Raw genomic sequence first — 17,702 nt, 5'->3', positions numbered from 1 at the left:
CTGATTAATAAAGGCACTAAGCCGAAAAGAAAATGAATGAATGAATTTTAGATTACAAGGGCAAACCACAAAACTAGCAATGTAAGCTAACAAAATAAATACGGTTCTTTTATTCATGAGTACTTTAAAATTAGATATATGATCTCGCACATTTCATTTACAAACAGCCGCACCCGTTGTGACGTAATTAATAAGGTTGATAATGTTTAATAATACATTTCACGTCTGATTTGCTATTTAACTTCCCACAATTAAGCTAAGAAGTTAAAATGCGGATCATAATCTGGAAGCAGTTCATGAATCAAGCTGATCCAGCAGTTTCCGGTGCTGTTCATGTCAACACATACGTTAATGCTAAGCAGATATGCGCCCACACACACACACACACACACACACACACACACACACACACTTTTTACGTGTTCATTAGCGGTTTAGATCTAAAGCAGCCCTACACAGGTGTTCCTCGGGAGACACGTCACTGCAGTAAGCTACCACCTACAGTATGTGTGTGTGTGTGTGTGTTACTGCGGTGACCCAGATGTGTGGGCGGAGCTTAAATGTGGGCGGAAACATTTCGAGCAGAGAGGCTTGCAGTACAGACAGACCTGTTTATAAGAGTGAATGGAAGCGAGATAAACAATTATTGCTTTATTTAGCGATTAAACAGCATAATTTTAATTGAATTTCAATTTAAAATTATTTTCAATATAGCTTTCTTATATATTAGCCTACTTGAGCAAAATGTACAAAATATAATTAATATAATTAAAATAATGTGTAATTATTATTATTATTGCCATTATTATTGTATTTTAATATTATTCAACTAATAATTTAATTAACATGATTGTCTAATAAAATAAAACGTAAAATATTTACAATATTACAATAATTATAAAAGTATTAAATACCTTGTGTTTTAATTATTAAATGATTTATTAATAATATAAATCTAAATGTTTAATATATAAATACATTTCTGAAATAAAATATTATTCATTCATTCCTTTTCTTTTCGGCTTAGTCCCTTTATTAATCTGGGGTTGCCACAGCGGAATGAACCGCCAACTTATCCAGCACATGTTTTACGCAGCGGATGCTCTTCCAGCCGCAACCCATTTCTGGGAAAATAAAATATCAGATTATATATATTTATTTTTATTAGCTATCAAACATGTTTACATGTATAATAAAATCTGAAATAATATTTGAGTAATTTATATTATGATGTGTACCAAATGTTCTAATAACATAGAACGCATGGAATTATATGTAAATTATAATAATTCTGGGTATTTAATATTGTATGAAAGATTATTAAAGTAGCCTACCTGTGAAAATATTTAATTTGTTTCATATTTAAACCAATAATGTAGAACATATAACGTAGAATTGTTTTATTTTTAAAAAGTTATCGTAAAGCTATCAGTTATTTTATAAAGTTACTGCATTCTACCTGTGTAATATATTAATAATAATCATTTATATATAATAAAATATATTTATATATGGGATGTAATATATCTATTTTTAAACTTTTAAATTTCTTTTCAACTTAAATTACATTAAGAAGTAAATTTAATATAATCAATAATAAAATTATAAATAAAAAAATTCTAATTCAACTGGGAAATTAATCCAAATAATTGTATACTTTCGGGATTCATTTACAGTTTTAAAATCCAGTTATAATTTAAAGTGGTTTCTTAAAAATAAACATAATATCTAAAAAACAATGTTACAAAATTGTTTAGTTTCAGAACAATAAGCTTTTACATTTGTTAAACATAAAACAATAACATATTTCATAAATGAAATTTTATTTTATATCTATACTAAAAAATGTAATATTTAAATAAAGTATATGAATAATGATAAATTATTATATAGAATATATAATTAACACTACACATATGTAATTGACCAATATATATATATATATATATATATATATATATATATATATATATATATATATATATATTGAAGTCAGAATTATTAGCCCCCCTTTTGAATTTTTTTGCTTTTTGTTTTTTGAAAACACATTTTAAGGTCAATATTATTAGCCCCTTTAAGCTATATTTTATTCGATAGTCTACAGAACAAACCATCGTTATAAAATAACTTGCCTAATTACCCTAACCTGCATAGTTTACCTAATTAACCTAGTTAAGCCTTTAAATGTCATTTTAAGCTGTATAGAAGTGTCCTGAAAAATATCTAGTCAAATATTATTTACTTAGGTGAATTGGGTATGCTAAATTGTCCATAGTGTATGTGTGTGAATTAGGGTGTATGGATGTTTCCGAGTGATGGGTTGCATCTGGAAGGGCATCTGCTTATTCCGCTGTGTGAAACATATGCTGGATAAGTTGGCGGTTCATTCCGTTGTGGCGACCCCAGATTAATAAAGGGACTAAGCCGAAAAGAAAATGAATGAATGAATATTATTTGTCATCATGACAAAGATAAAATAAATCAGTTATTAGAAATGAGTTATTAAAACTATTATGTTTAGAAATGTGTTGAAAAAAACTTTTCTGAATGAAAAAAATAAACAGGGGGGCTAATAATTCCATATATAATGTAATATATACAGTAGTAAAAAAACAGTCACAAGTCTGTCATTCTTTCAAATGTCCACAAGGTGGCATAACATACTAAGGCATTGCTACTATTTTAAAGAAAAATCCATTCCTAAAATGAGTAAGAGGTGTAATTTAACCTAATTATATCAATCAGTCGTTTGTTACAGAAGTTTGCGATCAGACATTTTTAGAATCGTTTTCGGCCACCACATTAAACTTTTAGAGTGACTGTGGACATTTTCTCTTCAGATTCTCTTTGCTACTGAGTTTTGAGTTGAGCTCTCAGGCATTCACTGTTTACACTGGCCATTATTACTGATTACAGATCAGTCATCCGGCGAGAAACAGATCTGACGCTCAACACAGTCGATATCACGCTATAAACAACCAGCTACAGACGGCATTTTAGCATGCTAGCCTAATATGATATCACATAAAATGACAATAATGACTCCCTGACCAACAATTATAATGAGCCAAAGTCTGAAAATGCGTCTATAAACACATTATTATTCCTAAAAACCTTCATTTTTATCGCTATTGTAAGAAAAGTCATAATGGGACAGGATTAGCATCACATCAAGATTCAAATTAGCATACTATTAGATTACTAATTTAATTGAACACCAAACATACCTGCATCCCTTTGCAATGTAAGTTTCCACCGTCGAATGAACCCCACTGTGACTTTTATCAGGGATTGGTTAGTAAAAATAAATAAATAAATAAATAAAAATTGCACACCGTTTACCTTAACTAAAACAGTTAAGTTACCTTTTCAAATAGTAAAGAACTAATATGTTTAGGCTACAGCTAATAGGAACAATTTTGAAAAGGCACCGAGCTTTTCTCCCCAAGAGTATATTGCTTATAACAAGCATATATTATTGTTTACGGTATCGCTATTTGTATTTGTTATTCCAAAAGGGTTAAGACTGAATCAACAATGTATAAACACAATTTGTATTACAGTTGTATTAATACAATTGAATAATTAGGTGCAGTGTAATAATTAATAATTAGGTGAATTAAATTAATATATTTATATGTTGATAAGAATTAATTTGTTAAAAATGTATTAATATGAATCTTTCACACACACGTATGTATTAACATGTAGGCCTAGTTAATAATGCTAATATTATAATAATGCTAATATGAATTCATAGTAATTATATGTTTTAAATATTACAGAATAAATAGCTTATATTATAAGAAATACGTTTACATTGAATATTAGTTATTTATTTGTTATAAAAGTAATTCATTACCTAAATTACCTAACATTTCCCAGTGATGGGTTGCGGCTGGAAGGGCAACTGCTGCGTAAAAACATTCTGGATAAGTTGGCGGTTCATTCCGCTGTGGCGACCCCAGATTAATAAAGGGAATAAGCCGAAAATAAAATGAATGAATGAATGAATGAATTACCTAACATTTAATATTAATTAATTACTATATATAATTAGATGTGTATTATATTATTTTATATTATATTTATTATATTAAGTTTATTAAAATTTTACTCATGTCCAGTTCTGAACTCAAGCTAACAGGTTTGGAAAAATGTTTTAATTTTACAATAAAATACTTATGCAGAACATATATTTTATAATGTTTATTTGATATTATTTTTATTTAGTTTATTTAGTTTATTTTTGTATTTTTTTAAATGTACATTTATTTAATAATAATATTTAATATTATTAAAATCCATATTTTATCGATTATTGTTATTATCATCATCATCATCATTATTATCATTATTATTATATCATTAATCGCATCCAGAGTAGTGTCCACTGCACGTGACACTGAACTGCACAGCAAAGGGAAGTGATGTGCGTCATAATGATGATTGACGCACACCCCATCCAATCAGCGTTTGCTACGACGTCCCTGTGACCAATAGCGTGCGCGAGCAGCGTTTTAATGGGCGTATTTTATTCTATAGCGTGAAAACACACCGAGGGACGAGGGAAGAAGAAACACCGGCACGATTCAGTAAAATAGCAGATCCACAAATTAACAACTAGCACATAATAATAGTCGTTTTATTGTCGGAAATATTTTATTTAGTCTGTCAGGTCTGAAATGTTACACTTTAGGCTCTCGAGGGCGTTAAAGGAGATCTGCAAACCCAATGTAAGGCGCGTTTGGAGAAATAATACAAATGAAACAACGGTCGCCGGAGGACGCGCATCTTCATCCAGACGAGCTCTGTGCACGCAGACAGATGCGGCCAATGACAAGTGAGTAAAGCCGAAAACCAGCTCTAAACCTTCCTGACACATGTGGCTTTGACACAACAGCAGTGTTGTAGATAGCAGGTTTGGTTTCACTTTGACATTGAATGTATTTCATTCATTCATTCATTCATTCATATGGGGGCCCCGCATTTCCTTCAGAAGACTCTCAGGCCTTGATCGTGATTGTGAATGATTTCTTTCTGCTTTTGATATCATTTAACATTAACTGTAAGGTGGTCATGATGGTAAACACTGAGTACACCAAGAGAAAGAGCTTACACAAAAAGGCCGGGGGCCAAATTCCCAGGGGCCTCTGTGTGATGTCCTCTGTGAATAATAGGAAAGGTTGGATTGTAGGGCGGGATTTGATGTATATTTAGTTGTTTTGTATGAAAATCATGATTTATTTTCTGTACAAATCTGCATATTGCAAGTGCAAAAGTTTGTAGAAGGTCCTACAATTCTGTCGAAGGACCTATATTTCCAAATCAAGATGTGTTTTTGTGTATGTGGTGTGTTACACCTGGTATTTGAGGTTTAGCAATGTAAAACAAAATATTAAGTCTATTATTTTTAGTTCTCTTTTAAAAAGAGTCTTTAGTGTATAAAAATATCATGCATTATAATTAGTCAATCTTTGCTCTGTTCTCAAACAAACTGGTTTGAAAATGCACCAATTTATATATGTAACTATATATAGTATAATATAGTAATATTAGCTTTTATTATAATAATACAGCCTAAAGTGACATTTAAAGGCTTAACTTGGTTAATTGGGTTAACTAAGCAGGATAGGGTAATTAGGCAAGTTATTGTGTAATAGTGCCTTAGTGATGATATACAGCCCCATCGCACTGGTACGAGTGTGATATTGCATTCTGAACAGTTCGATGGCAGAATCATGTGTATAAAAAAGAAAATCAAACACAGAGAGTCTCAAAACCCTTTTGAAAGAGGAACTGCTTTCTTCTGCCATTCCTTCACAGAACAGCAGAAACCATTGCTCATTCACCAATGTCACTTTAGAGCTATTATTTGAATGATTCTCTAGCGTAATGTCTAAAGTGATGACAAAGCAGGTGATTTTGCTCACATTTTAAGATTATAAGGCATGAAATGCCATCAGTCTACAGAGATCTCCCAGTATTTCCCTGTTGCAATCGGGAGGTCACAATAGTACTATAGTATAAATTCCACACTACAACATACAAAAGAGAGAGATCGACTTAGAAAGTCATTTACCTGTTTAATAATGATTTCATCAGCTGTAGTTTGAAGTTACGCTGTTTTTCTCGTATTATTATGCGGTCTCTGTTGCCATCTTGTGGATGAACATCATGAACCGTCTTTGCTCAAAGACAAGCTAATGGCCGCCGATGCGCTGTCTCTCAGAAATTATAAATATTTAAAATAGGCACTATCCTTATAAATAAACAGCGTAGTTGCAATCAAAACAACTACATTCTCGCCTAAAAAGCCTCAAAAGTACATTATGTTGTCCAACAGCAGCAGTATTTTTCAAACTGTAGAGTGTCCTCTGCTTGTCGCAGTGTGTGGGTGGAGTAATACACAAGGGTGAAGGGTTCTCCAGTTCTGTCTGGCCAGTAACAGCACTCGTCTATATATATATATATATATATATATATATATATATATATATATATATATATATATATATATATATATATATATATATATATATATATATATATATATATATATATATATATATATATATATATATAAATTTTGTAAATAGGCCCAGTTTTATTACCAATTTATTATTTGATTTTACAAGAGTTTGTTGTTAGCATGTTGCTAAGCTATTAGCATATTACTCAAATAAGGCCACATGAAAAATATAGACAGTTGATTTTGTGTTTGCGGCTACTAACGTAATTCATCAAATAGCAGTAGAAATGATGCGCAATTGATTTTAGTTGATGTGTACTTGTTAGCATGAGTGTTAAGTGTAATTTATCAATCAGGAGAACATTTTAAGCACAGTCTGCTGTTAACATGATGCTAAGCTAACAATACTCAAATAGCACACAATTTGCTATTGGTTTTAACATGGCTTGCTGTTCCTATGTTGCCAAGCTAACAGTGTAATGCATATGTAGGCAAACAGGATAAACCTTGCAATTGATTTCAGCAGAGTTTACAGTTAGCATGTGTTAAGGTGTAACATTCAATTAAACAAACAAACAGAACAAAGGGGAAATATTCAGTCGTTAAGCACAGTCTGCTGTTAACATGATGCTAAGCTAACAATACTCAAATAGCACATGATTTGCTATTGGTTTTAAGATAGTTTGCTGTTTCTATGTTGCCAAGCTAACAGTGTAATGTTATGTTCATAAACAGAGCCAGGACTAGTCCTTAGTTTAAATTTGAGCACTTAAGCAGCTTTTATTAATTCAATAAATACGTGTGTGCAACTTGGGACAAAACATTGTCACTGATGTATTTTAACAAATGATCAAATGCAGTTTAGACTAGCCTTAAGCCTAGTCTATTAGACAAATGGATAATATATGTGTGTTTTATAATCCCTTGTCACACCAAAAGCAGTCTGAAACTGTGATAGTGTCCTTACTAACTTATCAGTTTATTTATTTCAGACAAGGTTATTCAGTTCTTCAAATGCATTGATCTAAAGCATGCTAGATCAAGGCACTTCCTCTTCCTGTAACGACGACATTCAAAGCTCGGAAGTGTCGAGACCGGGGATTCCTCGCAAAACATTTCCTCTTAATCTGCTGCTCTCCAGTCGACCTTCCAGTATGCGCTGCATGTGTCAGAGTAGCCCGGCCTGTCATTTTAGCATTCACTGCTTTCATTTATTCAGTATACGCACTGAGTGTTTGTCCTTGGAGAAATGGACTGACCTTTTTCCCCATCTGTCTCTCAATGAAGATCATGTCTCAGCTTATCGTAACATCTGTGTGCTGTTAATGATGCTGAGGAGCTGCCATTTACTGTCATCACTGAGCTCGCTTGTGTTCGTGTTCAAACATGTAGTATCCTGACTAGCCTGCTACATACATACTGTTAGCATACTGATAAGTTAACAGCTTATTATACAAACCGATATGTTATAATATTTAGTTTAGGTTTAGTTGCATTTAATTAATAAATTATTAAATAAAATTAGCAATAAAAATAATATGTTACAATATGCTGTTGATTTCAGTTAATATTCAAAATATTCGTGGGATGTGCGCCAATATATGGTAGACAAGTTCGATTGCCTGTAAACTTTGCTTCTTTTCTAAATAATATAATTGCTAATAAATTAAAAATGCAATTTATTCAGTATATCTATACATCTTCCAGACAGTTTTCTGTTAGCATTTTCTAAGCTAACAGTGTAATAAGGAAATATTAAAAAGATTTATAGTATTAAAAAGAAAGATTAGTACAGTTTGCTGTTAGCATGTTGCTAAGCTATTAGCATAATACTCAAAGAAGGTCACATGGAAAATATTCACAGTGAATTTTATATGTGTTTGCAGCTACCAACGTAATATTTCGTCAGATAACAAAGTAGAAATGATGCGCAATTAATTTTAGTTGACGTTTACTGTTAGCATGTGTTAAGTAAAAAGTGTAATATTCATTTAAGGAAATAGGAGAAAATATTCAGTTGTTAGGCACAGTCTGGTGTTAACACGATGATAAGCTAACAATACTCAAATAGCACACAACATGCTATTGGTTAGGGTTGAGCCAATAAACGATATTATATCGAATCGCGATAAAATTGATGTCAATAACAATGATAAGCTCTGGACTTTTTAACTCTGTGTTGATCCAAGAGCCGATCACTCAGCGGAAATGTGCAACAATGAGAATCTAAAGTGTGTTGATATTAGAGATGTACTGAGTTTTCAGCCACCGAAAATTTATCGGCCAAAAATATGTTATGCCATTTAATGTCTCTAATTTTTGTGGCTTCAGTCATTGTTGGGGTACACTTTTAAACCTGGGAGCATAAACAACTTGTATCGAAATATATAACATTATTGTTCAATATGTAAAATAATTATAGAGATTGCTTTTTTACCATGTCGCCCAGCCCTACTATTGGTTTTAAGATGTTTGCTGTTACTATTTTGCTAAGCTAACATTGTAATGCTCATGTAAACAGGAGAAGCAATTCAGAATTGATTTCAGTAGAGCTTATCGTTAGCAGGTGTTGTAATATTCAATTAAAGCAACAGATAATAGGAGAAAAGCTTCAGTTGTTGCGCAGACTTCCATTAGCATGAAGCTAAGGTAATATACTTATCGCAGACTATAGTCACTATTGATTTTAAGAGAGTTTGCTGTTACCATGTTGCATAGTTAACAGTGTAAGCAAAGTGCACACCAGCGAAACAAATTCACACTTGATTTTACAAGAGTCTGCTGTTAGCATGTTGCTAAGCTATTAGCATATTACTCAAATAAGGCCACATGGAAAATATACACAGTTGATTTTATGTGTTTGCGGCTACCAACGTAATTCATCAAATAGCAGTAGAAATGATGCGCAATTGATTTTAGTTGATGTGTAGTATGCGTGTTAAGTGTAATCTATCAATCAGGAGAATATTTTGTTAAGCACAGTCTGCTGTTAACATGATGCTAAGCTAACAATACTCAAATAGCACATAATTTGCTATTGGTTTTAACATAGTTTGCTGTTCCTATGTTCCCAATCTAACAGTGTGATGCACATGTAGGCAAACAGGATAAACCTTGCAATTGATTTCAGCAGAGTTTACTGTTAGCAGGTGTTGAGGTGTAACATTCAATTAAACAAACAAACAGAACAAAGGAGAACATATTCAATTGTTAAACACAGTCTGCTGTTAACATGATGCTAAGCTCACAATACTCAAATAGCACATGATTTGCTATTGGTTTTAAGATGGTTTGCTGTTTCTATGTTGCCAAGCTAACAGTGTAATGCTTATCTAATCAGGAGAAGCAATTCACAATTTATTTCAGTAAGAGTTTAGTGTTAGCATGTGTAAACATTTGAGTTGTCGCACAGTCTTCCATTAGCATGAAGCTAAGCTAACATTATACTTATCGCACACCATATTCACTATTGATTTTAAGTGAGTTAGCTGTTACTATATTGCTAAGCTAACAGTGTAATGTTTGTGTAAGCAAAGGGTGCATAGGTGAAGAAAATTTACAACTGATTTTACAAGAGTTTGCTGTTAGCATGTTGCTTAGCTAATGAGCATTATTTTCAAATCTAAATTTACGCATAAATATTGAGGAATAGACAGTATGTTTAGAATAAATCATTTTTATTGTGTTCATGTTAAATATTAGTGTATCTGTTACCATCTTAAATGATATTTTCCCCTCACAGTACGTAGCGGAGTATTCTAGAATTGATATTTCAATTTTTTAAAAACCAGGCCAAACAAACTGTAGTAAAACATAGCACATTTATCTTCCCCTTTAAGTGTTTATTTGTCCACATATGGTACCCAGTATGCTGCCTATGTAGTCAACACACTTTGTAAAACAGCCAGTAATTAGCAGTAGTTCAGCAACAGTGAAGAACATAAGCTGGTTGTCAATGGAAACCTCACATTCGGGCAGATGCTGTGTGATTTCTGTGGAGTCAGCCTTCCCCCCCTGCTTCTTTTTTTAGCCAAGTTGATTGGTTCATTGATTGTATGCACCAGTAGTTCATTTGTAAACCCAATACATGTTTAATCTCTCTCTTCCAGAATCATCCTTTTGCTCTCACAGTGTTCATAAGCATCATATAATGCTCTCTGGCATGCTATCTTGTTCACTGCACTGTAATTCGTGGTGTCAGGTTACAGAGGAACATGTGCTCTGTCCTGGGGGAGTCGTGTGGCCTCTTGATATCTTCATTTTCACACCAAATAGAAGTGGTGTTTTTTTTCTCATACAATATAAACGTGCATTGCGGATAACTAGTGTTTTGATATATTTTTCACCTCAGTTACACTAAACTGCATGAAAATATCTGATGTTTACATTTAATGCCTGGAATGCCTTGGCAATCACATAGCAACCAATCAGAGCAGCCTACTATTTTAATATTGTCAGTCAAGCACCCTTGTTTTTAATAATTTGTAAAAAAAATTTTTAGAAATGTATCTTATTCTTATCCATTCCACAATGATAAAATGTAGAATAAAAAAAACATTTATCGGCTGATACTGATATACTGATTCATTGTGAATAATTTATTGTCTTACCCGGTAAATAATGATAAGATTTAAAAGTAACGTTTATCTGCCAAAAAGTCCTATGTCTGCCGATATAATGATATGGCTGTCAATATATTGTCTTATCCGACAGATAACCATAAAATTGATAATAAGCATTTATCATCCGATATCGATGTAGCTGCTGTGATATTGTGTTACGGGGGTGATTACGATAAATTTAATAATAAGCATTAATAGTACAATACCAATATGGCTGCAGATATATTGTCTTATTTGACTGATAATAGTAAAATGAATATTTAACGTTTATCGTGTGATACCGATATGACTGCAGACATATTGTCTTATTGGACTGATAACTGTAAAATTTATAATAAGCATTTATCATCAGATACCAATATGGCTGTAGATATATTGTTATATTTAGTTGATAACTGTAAATTTAATTATAAGCATTTATCGTCAGATACCGATATGCCTGCATATATATTGTCTTATTCAACTGATAACGATAAGTTTGATAATAAGCATTTATCGTCAGATACCGATATGCCTGCATATATATTGTCTTATTCAACTGATAACGATAAGTTTGATAATAAGCATTTATCGTCAGATACCGATATGGCTGTAGATATATTGTCTTATTCCACTGATAACTGTAAAATTAATAATAAGCATTTATCGTCAGATACCGATATGGCTGCATATATATTGTCTTATTCGACTGATAACTGTAAAATTAATAATAAGCATTTATCGTCAGATACCGATATGGCTGCAGATATATTGTCTTATTCGACTGATAACAGTAAAATTAATAATTAACGTTTATCGTGTGATACCGATATAACTGCAGACAGATGGTCCTATTCGACTGATGACAGTAAAATTAATAATTAGCGTTTATCGTGTGACACCGATATGACTGCAGATATATTGTCTTATTCGACTGATAACTGTAAAATTAATAAGCATTTATCATCAGATACTGATATGGCTGCAGATATATTATCTTATTCGACTGATAACTGTAAAATTAATAAGCATTTATCATCAGATACCGATATGGCTGCAGATATATTGTCTTATTCGACTGATAACTGTAAAATTATTAATAAGCATTTATCGTCAGATACCGATATGACTGCAGATATATTGTCTTATTCAACTGAACTTTAAAATTTATAAGCATTTATCATCAGATACCGATATGACTGCAGATATATTGTCTTATTCGACTAATAACTGTAAAATTAATAATAAGCATTTATCATCAGATACCAATATAACTGCAGATTTATTGTCTTATTCAACTGAACTTTAAAATTAATAAGCATTTATCATCAGATACTGATATGGCTGCAGATATATTATCTTATTCGACTGATAACTGTAAAATTAATAAGCATTTATCATCAGATACCGATATGGCTGCAGATATATTGTCTTATTCGACTGATAACTGTAAAATTATTAATAAGCATTTATCGTCAGATACCGATATGACTGCAGATATATTGTCTTATTCAACTGAACTTTAAAATTAATAAGCATTTATCATCAGATACCGATATGGCTGCAGATATATTGTCTTATTCGACTGATAACTGTAAAATTATTAATAAGCATTTATCGTCAGATACCGATATGACTGCAGATATATTGTCTTATTCAACTGAACTTTAAAATTAATAAGCATTTATCATCAGATACCGATATGACTGCAGATATATTGTCTTATTCAACTGAACTTTAAAATTAATAAGCATTTATCATCAGATACCGATATGACTGCAGATATAATGTCTTATTCGACTAATAACTGTAAAATGAATTAAGCATTTATCATCAGATACCAATATAACTGCAGATATATTGTCTTATTCGACTGATGATGATAAAATTGATAATAAGCATTTATCAACATTAATCAAACATTAATAATAATAATTTATCTAATACCGATATAGTTACCATTACATTGTCTTATATTGATTATAATGTTATTATTAATAAGAATATATTTTTCGATACCGATATGGCTCCAGATATATTGTGCATTAATAGTTTTAAAGCAACATGAGCGAAAGTACACGATGACAGTATTTACATTTTTGACAGAATTATACCCTATAAACACAATAAATAAACTAACTCTAAATTATACAACAAATCTTTTACATCAACACAGTGCAATATTTTTTTCTCAATAACATTGTATCATTACACCTTTCGTAATAGTTTCATAATTGAAATATTCCAATATTAGATGTTAGTGACTAGTGAAATATCAGTCAACCAAAAGGGATTTTGCTAAAATTTGGTTTTAACAATAAACGTACAGCATCAATACTAACAGTAGTATCAGATGAATCATTCTCAGCAGACTCACTGCCATCTGAGGTTTATCTGAAGTGATGGCACCAGCTGACACGTGAGTCTGTGTGTGTGATGTGTGTGTGTGTGTGTCACGCTGGCATGGTAGTCATCAGTTCATGCCATTTCTGCAATGAAAAATGCATCTTCAGCCAAATAGCAATGTCAGATTATGTCACAATTGTTCATGTGTTGTGGAATATAAGATGAGAAAAAAACGTGGAAATATTGTGGTACTTCTCAGTTAGTGGCAGCTGGTTCATTTTCTGGGGTTTTAGTCACCAGGAGCCAAAATATGTTGTGTTGAATCTATAAACATGCGGCTCTGTTGAAATGTCAGCTGTTTTGCTGGTTATTTGAGCGATTTTCATTGAGCTGGAAGAAGATAATGAAGATGTTGTTACAGAATCATCTCACTTCCAGGTGTACACACACACACACACACACACACACACACACACACACACACACACACACACACACACACACACAAATACAGTATATTCATGCTCAGACTCGTTTTCACAGGGTTTGTGATTCTACTTGAGGCATTTTAGCAAGGACATTATAACCTTACACATGCGCACTAATTATAGTTATTTATTTCGTTTTACTTCGACACAAAAATACATTGTTTTTTAAATATTCACTTTAAATACCATAGCATTTGAATATGCTATGGTAAAGCTCTTATACCATATTATCACCACAGTGCTTTGTTGTCAATGCTTACTGGAAATTTGAATATGTTTATTTTTTTAAAATATGTTTATGAAAAACACATAAAAGTACAGATAAAAACTTTTTTGCAGTTTATTTTGATCTATAAACCCATTTTTGGAAGTTGCTAATGAGTGTTATTTACTAATTATTACACACACTCCCTGGCCACTTTATTAGGTACACCTTACTAGGTACTGGAAGTATTCCTGAGAGATTTTGGTCCATATTGACATGATAGCATGTCAGTTTTGGTGAGTCTGTGCCAATTGTAGCGTCAGTTTCCTGTTTTTAGCTGACAGGAGTTGCACCCGGTGGGGTCTTCTGCTGCTGTAGCCCATCTGTCTCATGGTTGGACGTGTTGTGTGTTCAGAGATGATCCTCTGTATACCTCGGTTGTAGCGAGTGATTATTTGAGTTACTGTTGCCTTTCTATCAGCTTGAACCAGTCTGGCCATTCTTCTCTGACCTCTAGCATCAACAAGGTATTTGCGAAATTATCATTTTGAGACCAGGCATGATCAGACGGTCTATACCAGATGTCGAATTGGACATTCTAGGTTGACGCATTCATATTTATTAAATAACGAAGAATTGCCTAAATGTCATAACTGCCAGACTCCTCTTACCATCAAACATATTTTGTTGGAATGTAGAAGTTTAAATTCCATTAGACAAAATTTTTATAAGGAGAGTAATTTGATGGATATTTAAAAAAAGGGACCACCAGGAAGAGTTAAAAAAAATAGAACTGAAAAATCATATTTAACTTTGAATACATTTTTTGTGAATTTTATCTAATTTATATTTGATATATTTGTCTAAGTAACTTTTTTAGTATAATACAAATTTGTTTTTATCATGTAATATTTTAATGTATATCCATTTGGCTACGAAATAGCCATAAGTTGCTGATGTGGCAATAAATATGTAATAAATAAACAAGGTATTTGCGCCGCAGAACTGTCGCTCACTGGATATTTTCTCTTTTTCTGACCATTCCCTGTATAGTCTAGAGATGGTTAGGTGTGAAAATAGATCAGTATATCAGCAGTTTCTGAAAAACTAAGACCAGCCCGTCTGGCACTAACAACCATGTCACGTTCAGAGTCTCTTAAATCACCTTTCTTCCTCATTCTGATGCTCAGTTTGAACTGCGGCAGATCATCTTGACCATGTCTACATACCTAAATTCCTTGAGTTGCTACCATGTGATTGGCTGATTAGAAATTGCATTAACGAGCAGTTGGACAGGTGTACCTAATAAAATGGTCTAATAAAAGTAGCTGTTGCTAATGATTTATAAAACACAAACTTTTACAAGAGTTTGAAGTTATGTTTGGAAAACTATAACTTACTTTAAAGTGTCAAATTACCTAGAGAATTGTTCGTGTGTTTCTGAAATGACCAAATAGCAGTTAATGCTAATAACGCTAATTCTCATTTGTTATCACGTTTACTTCAGTTATATAACTATTAATGTCGAATAACCATCATAAAAAAAACACACAAAGAGTGTGTTTATTGAGCCTTGTCATCGAGTGGATTATTTCCGGTGTGTTTGTGTGTAAAAATAGTGGAGTGTGTGTCTGGCGCAGTGCCTATGCATTAGCGAGGATCAGAACTGAGACTTTGCTAGGAAGTGAAGGCTTAACTCTGCATCATCAGGGTTACGGGAAAGGAGGGGGCGGCTGCTCTTGTCAGGTTACGTGTCCTAGTTTGATGCTGTATCATGTCAGATGGACCAACGCTGTGTTTGGGACACACCGAAATGTGTCTGAAATCACTTTAACAACAGCCGATGCAGATCTATCAAGTAGTGTTTGACTGTTTTGAGTAGCTATTTTAATGTTGTTTATATGACAGTTGGCCGAAATGTTTCCATACATGTTTTTAATGATGTTTTGCAATGTTTTAATTTAAGATGAGTTAAGAAAGCAGCTTTTTTCAGGAAATAACCCAGATTTTTAGTTATAACATTACAGGAGAACTTTTGTTATTGTGAATCGTTGTTATTTACTGCAAAAAGAACAAAAATACGATGACAATATGTGACTCTGAACTACAAATCCAGTTTGGAAATGGCCAACAATACATTGTATGGGTCAAAAATATTGAGTTTTCTTTTGTCGACAAACTTTATTAAGTAAAGTAAATTTTGTAATTGTATCAAACTCAATTTTTTGATATATGTGAACTTTATGTGGACCATTTTAAAGACCATTTCAGAATATCTCTGCCAAATATTGTCTAATACTAAGATAAGTTTTTATAAAGCTTATATATTCATTTTTCAGATGCATCTTAATGCATCTTAATTTTCCAAAATTGACCATTGTTATGACTGGTTTTGTAGTCCTGTGGTCACAAATGTCATTGCTTTTTGATAAACACTATTGGTCAGTTTGCAATTAAATGACATTTTCTTAATCATAACATATTTGTGTGTTTATTTTTGTATTTATCAATTTGTTCATTCATTTATTTCAGTTGTCAGTGTTTTTATTGCCTGAATGTCTCATTTCTCTTTTATTTCCCTCTCTTTTCGGTTGTTCTGCCTACTTTGCATTTGTTGTGTAAGTATCTGGTTCTTTTTATTTGGTGTCTTTTATTTTACCCTTATGGTAATTTCATGCTCATGCAAAATGCTTTTCTTTTTTCAATGCCTTCATTCCATATTCCAGAACCACATTTATCATCCTGAAATGACATATCACAAAACTCCCGTTACTTCAAACCACAAATAATTATTCCAGGTTTAAAAAATTATTATTTTCCCACCAAATTTCTGAAGTAACCTCACTTAAATAACATTTAATTCATTTCAGGATGGTTTGTGGTGCGAATATTAACCAAAGTGCTTCTTTTTAAAGGCGTTATTATGAGTTCTGTAGCTGTCCCAAATGTAGTTCCTAAATTTATTCTAGAAAGTTTTTTTTCCCCAAATGCATTACTTTGCTTCTGCTAACACAATTCTAACCCTTGCAAACCTGAATTGACCCTTCACAATTATAATACAAGTCTACCTTTTCTAACAGACTAATGTTTTTCCTTGGAAAAAAAATCAATGTCAGACAGTGATTTAAACACTCAAAAAGTGATTTTTACTGCTTGTTTAAACTGCTTATTTAAAATGAGCTGAAGCAACACAATTCTTGAGGGTTTTTTATGTTCAGTCCACTTAAATTTGTAAACACTGAAGTCCCTATAATCAATGGGACAACATGAAGGAATTGTGTGGAACCCAGCATTATTTTACAGTGAATGAAACATTCTCATGAACAGTTCATCAATATAACTATCTAACAAACTTATCTTAATCTTAATAAGAATATTATTATGAAATAATATGAATCATAAATATGAAGTTTCCCATGTTAATCTGACATGACAATTAAAAACTAGAGACTAGACTAGAGAAGAACTTGACTAGAGAAGAAGAAGATTAAATTAAAATTCCCAAGTTTGTAAATCTTTTGCAGATGTTTTCACATTTTTGTAAATTTAGAAATTACAAAGAAGGGTATCTGGCAAATGAAATAGTAGTA

General features: G+C 32.1%; 1 protein-coding gene across 4 annotated transcripts in view; it reads left to right on the top strand.

Moving 5' to 3' along the window:
- Nucleotides 1-4,553: 4,553 nt before the first annotated feature.
- The window catches only part of glsa (glutaminase a), a 34,793-nt gene continuing 21,644 nt past the window's right edge, over nt 4,554-17,702 (top strand). For all 4 annotated transcript variants that reach the window (XM_056447670.1, XM_056447671.1, XM_056447674.1 and 1 more), the window contains exon 1: nt 4,554-4,843. In XM_056447670.1, coding sequence (XP_056303645.1) covers nt 4,686-4,843 — 158 coding nt within the window. In that variant the 5' untranslated portion in view covers nt 4,554-4,685. The remainder of the gene's footprint in view (nt 4,844-17,702) is intronic.

This window comes from Danio aesculapii, chromosome 22 (assembly GCF_903798145.1).
Source record: "Danio aesculapii chromosome 22, fDanAes4.1, whole genome shotgun sequence".
In the NCBI taxonomy this organism is placed as follows: Eukaryota; Metazoa; Chordata; class Actinopteri; order Cypriniformes; family Danionidae; genus Danio; species Danio aesculapii.
Note: the sequence above shows the minus strand (reverse complement) of the source record. Positions and strands in the feature narration are given on the sequence as shown.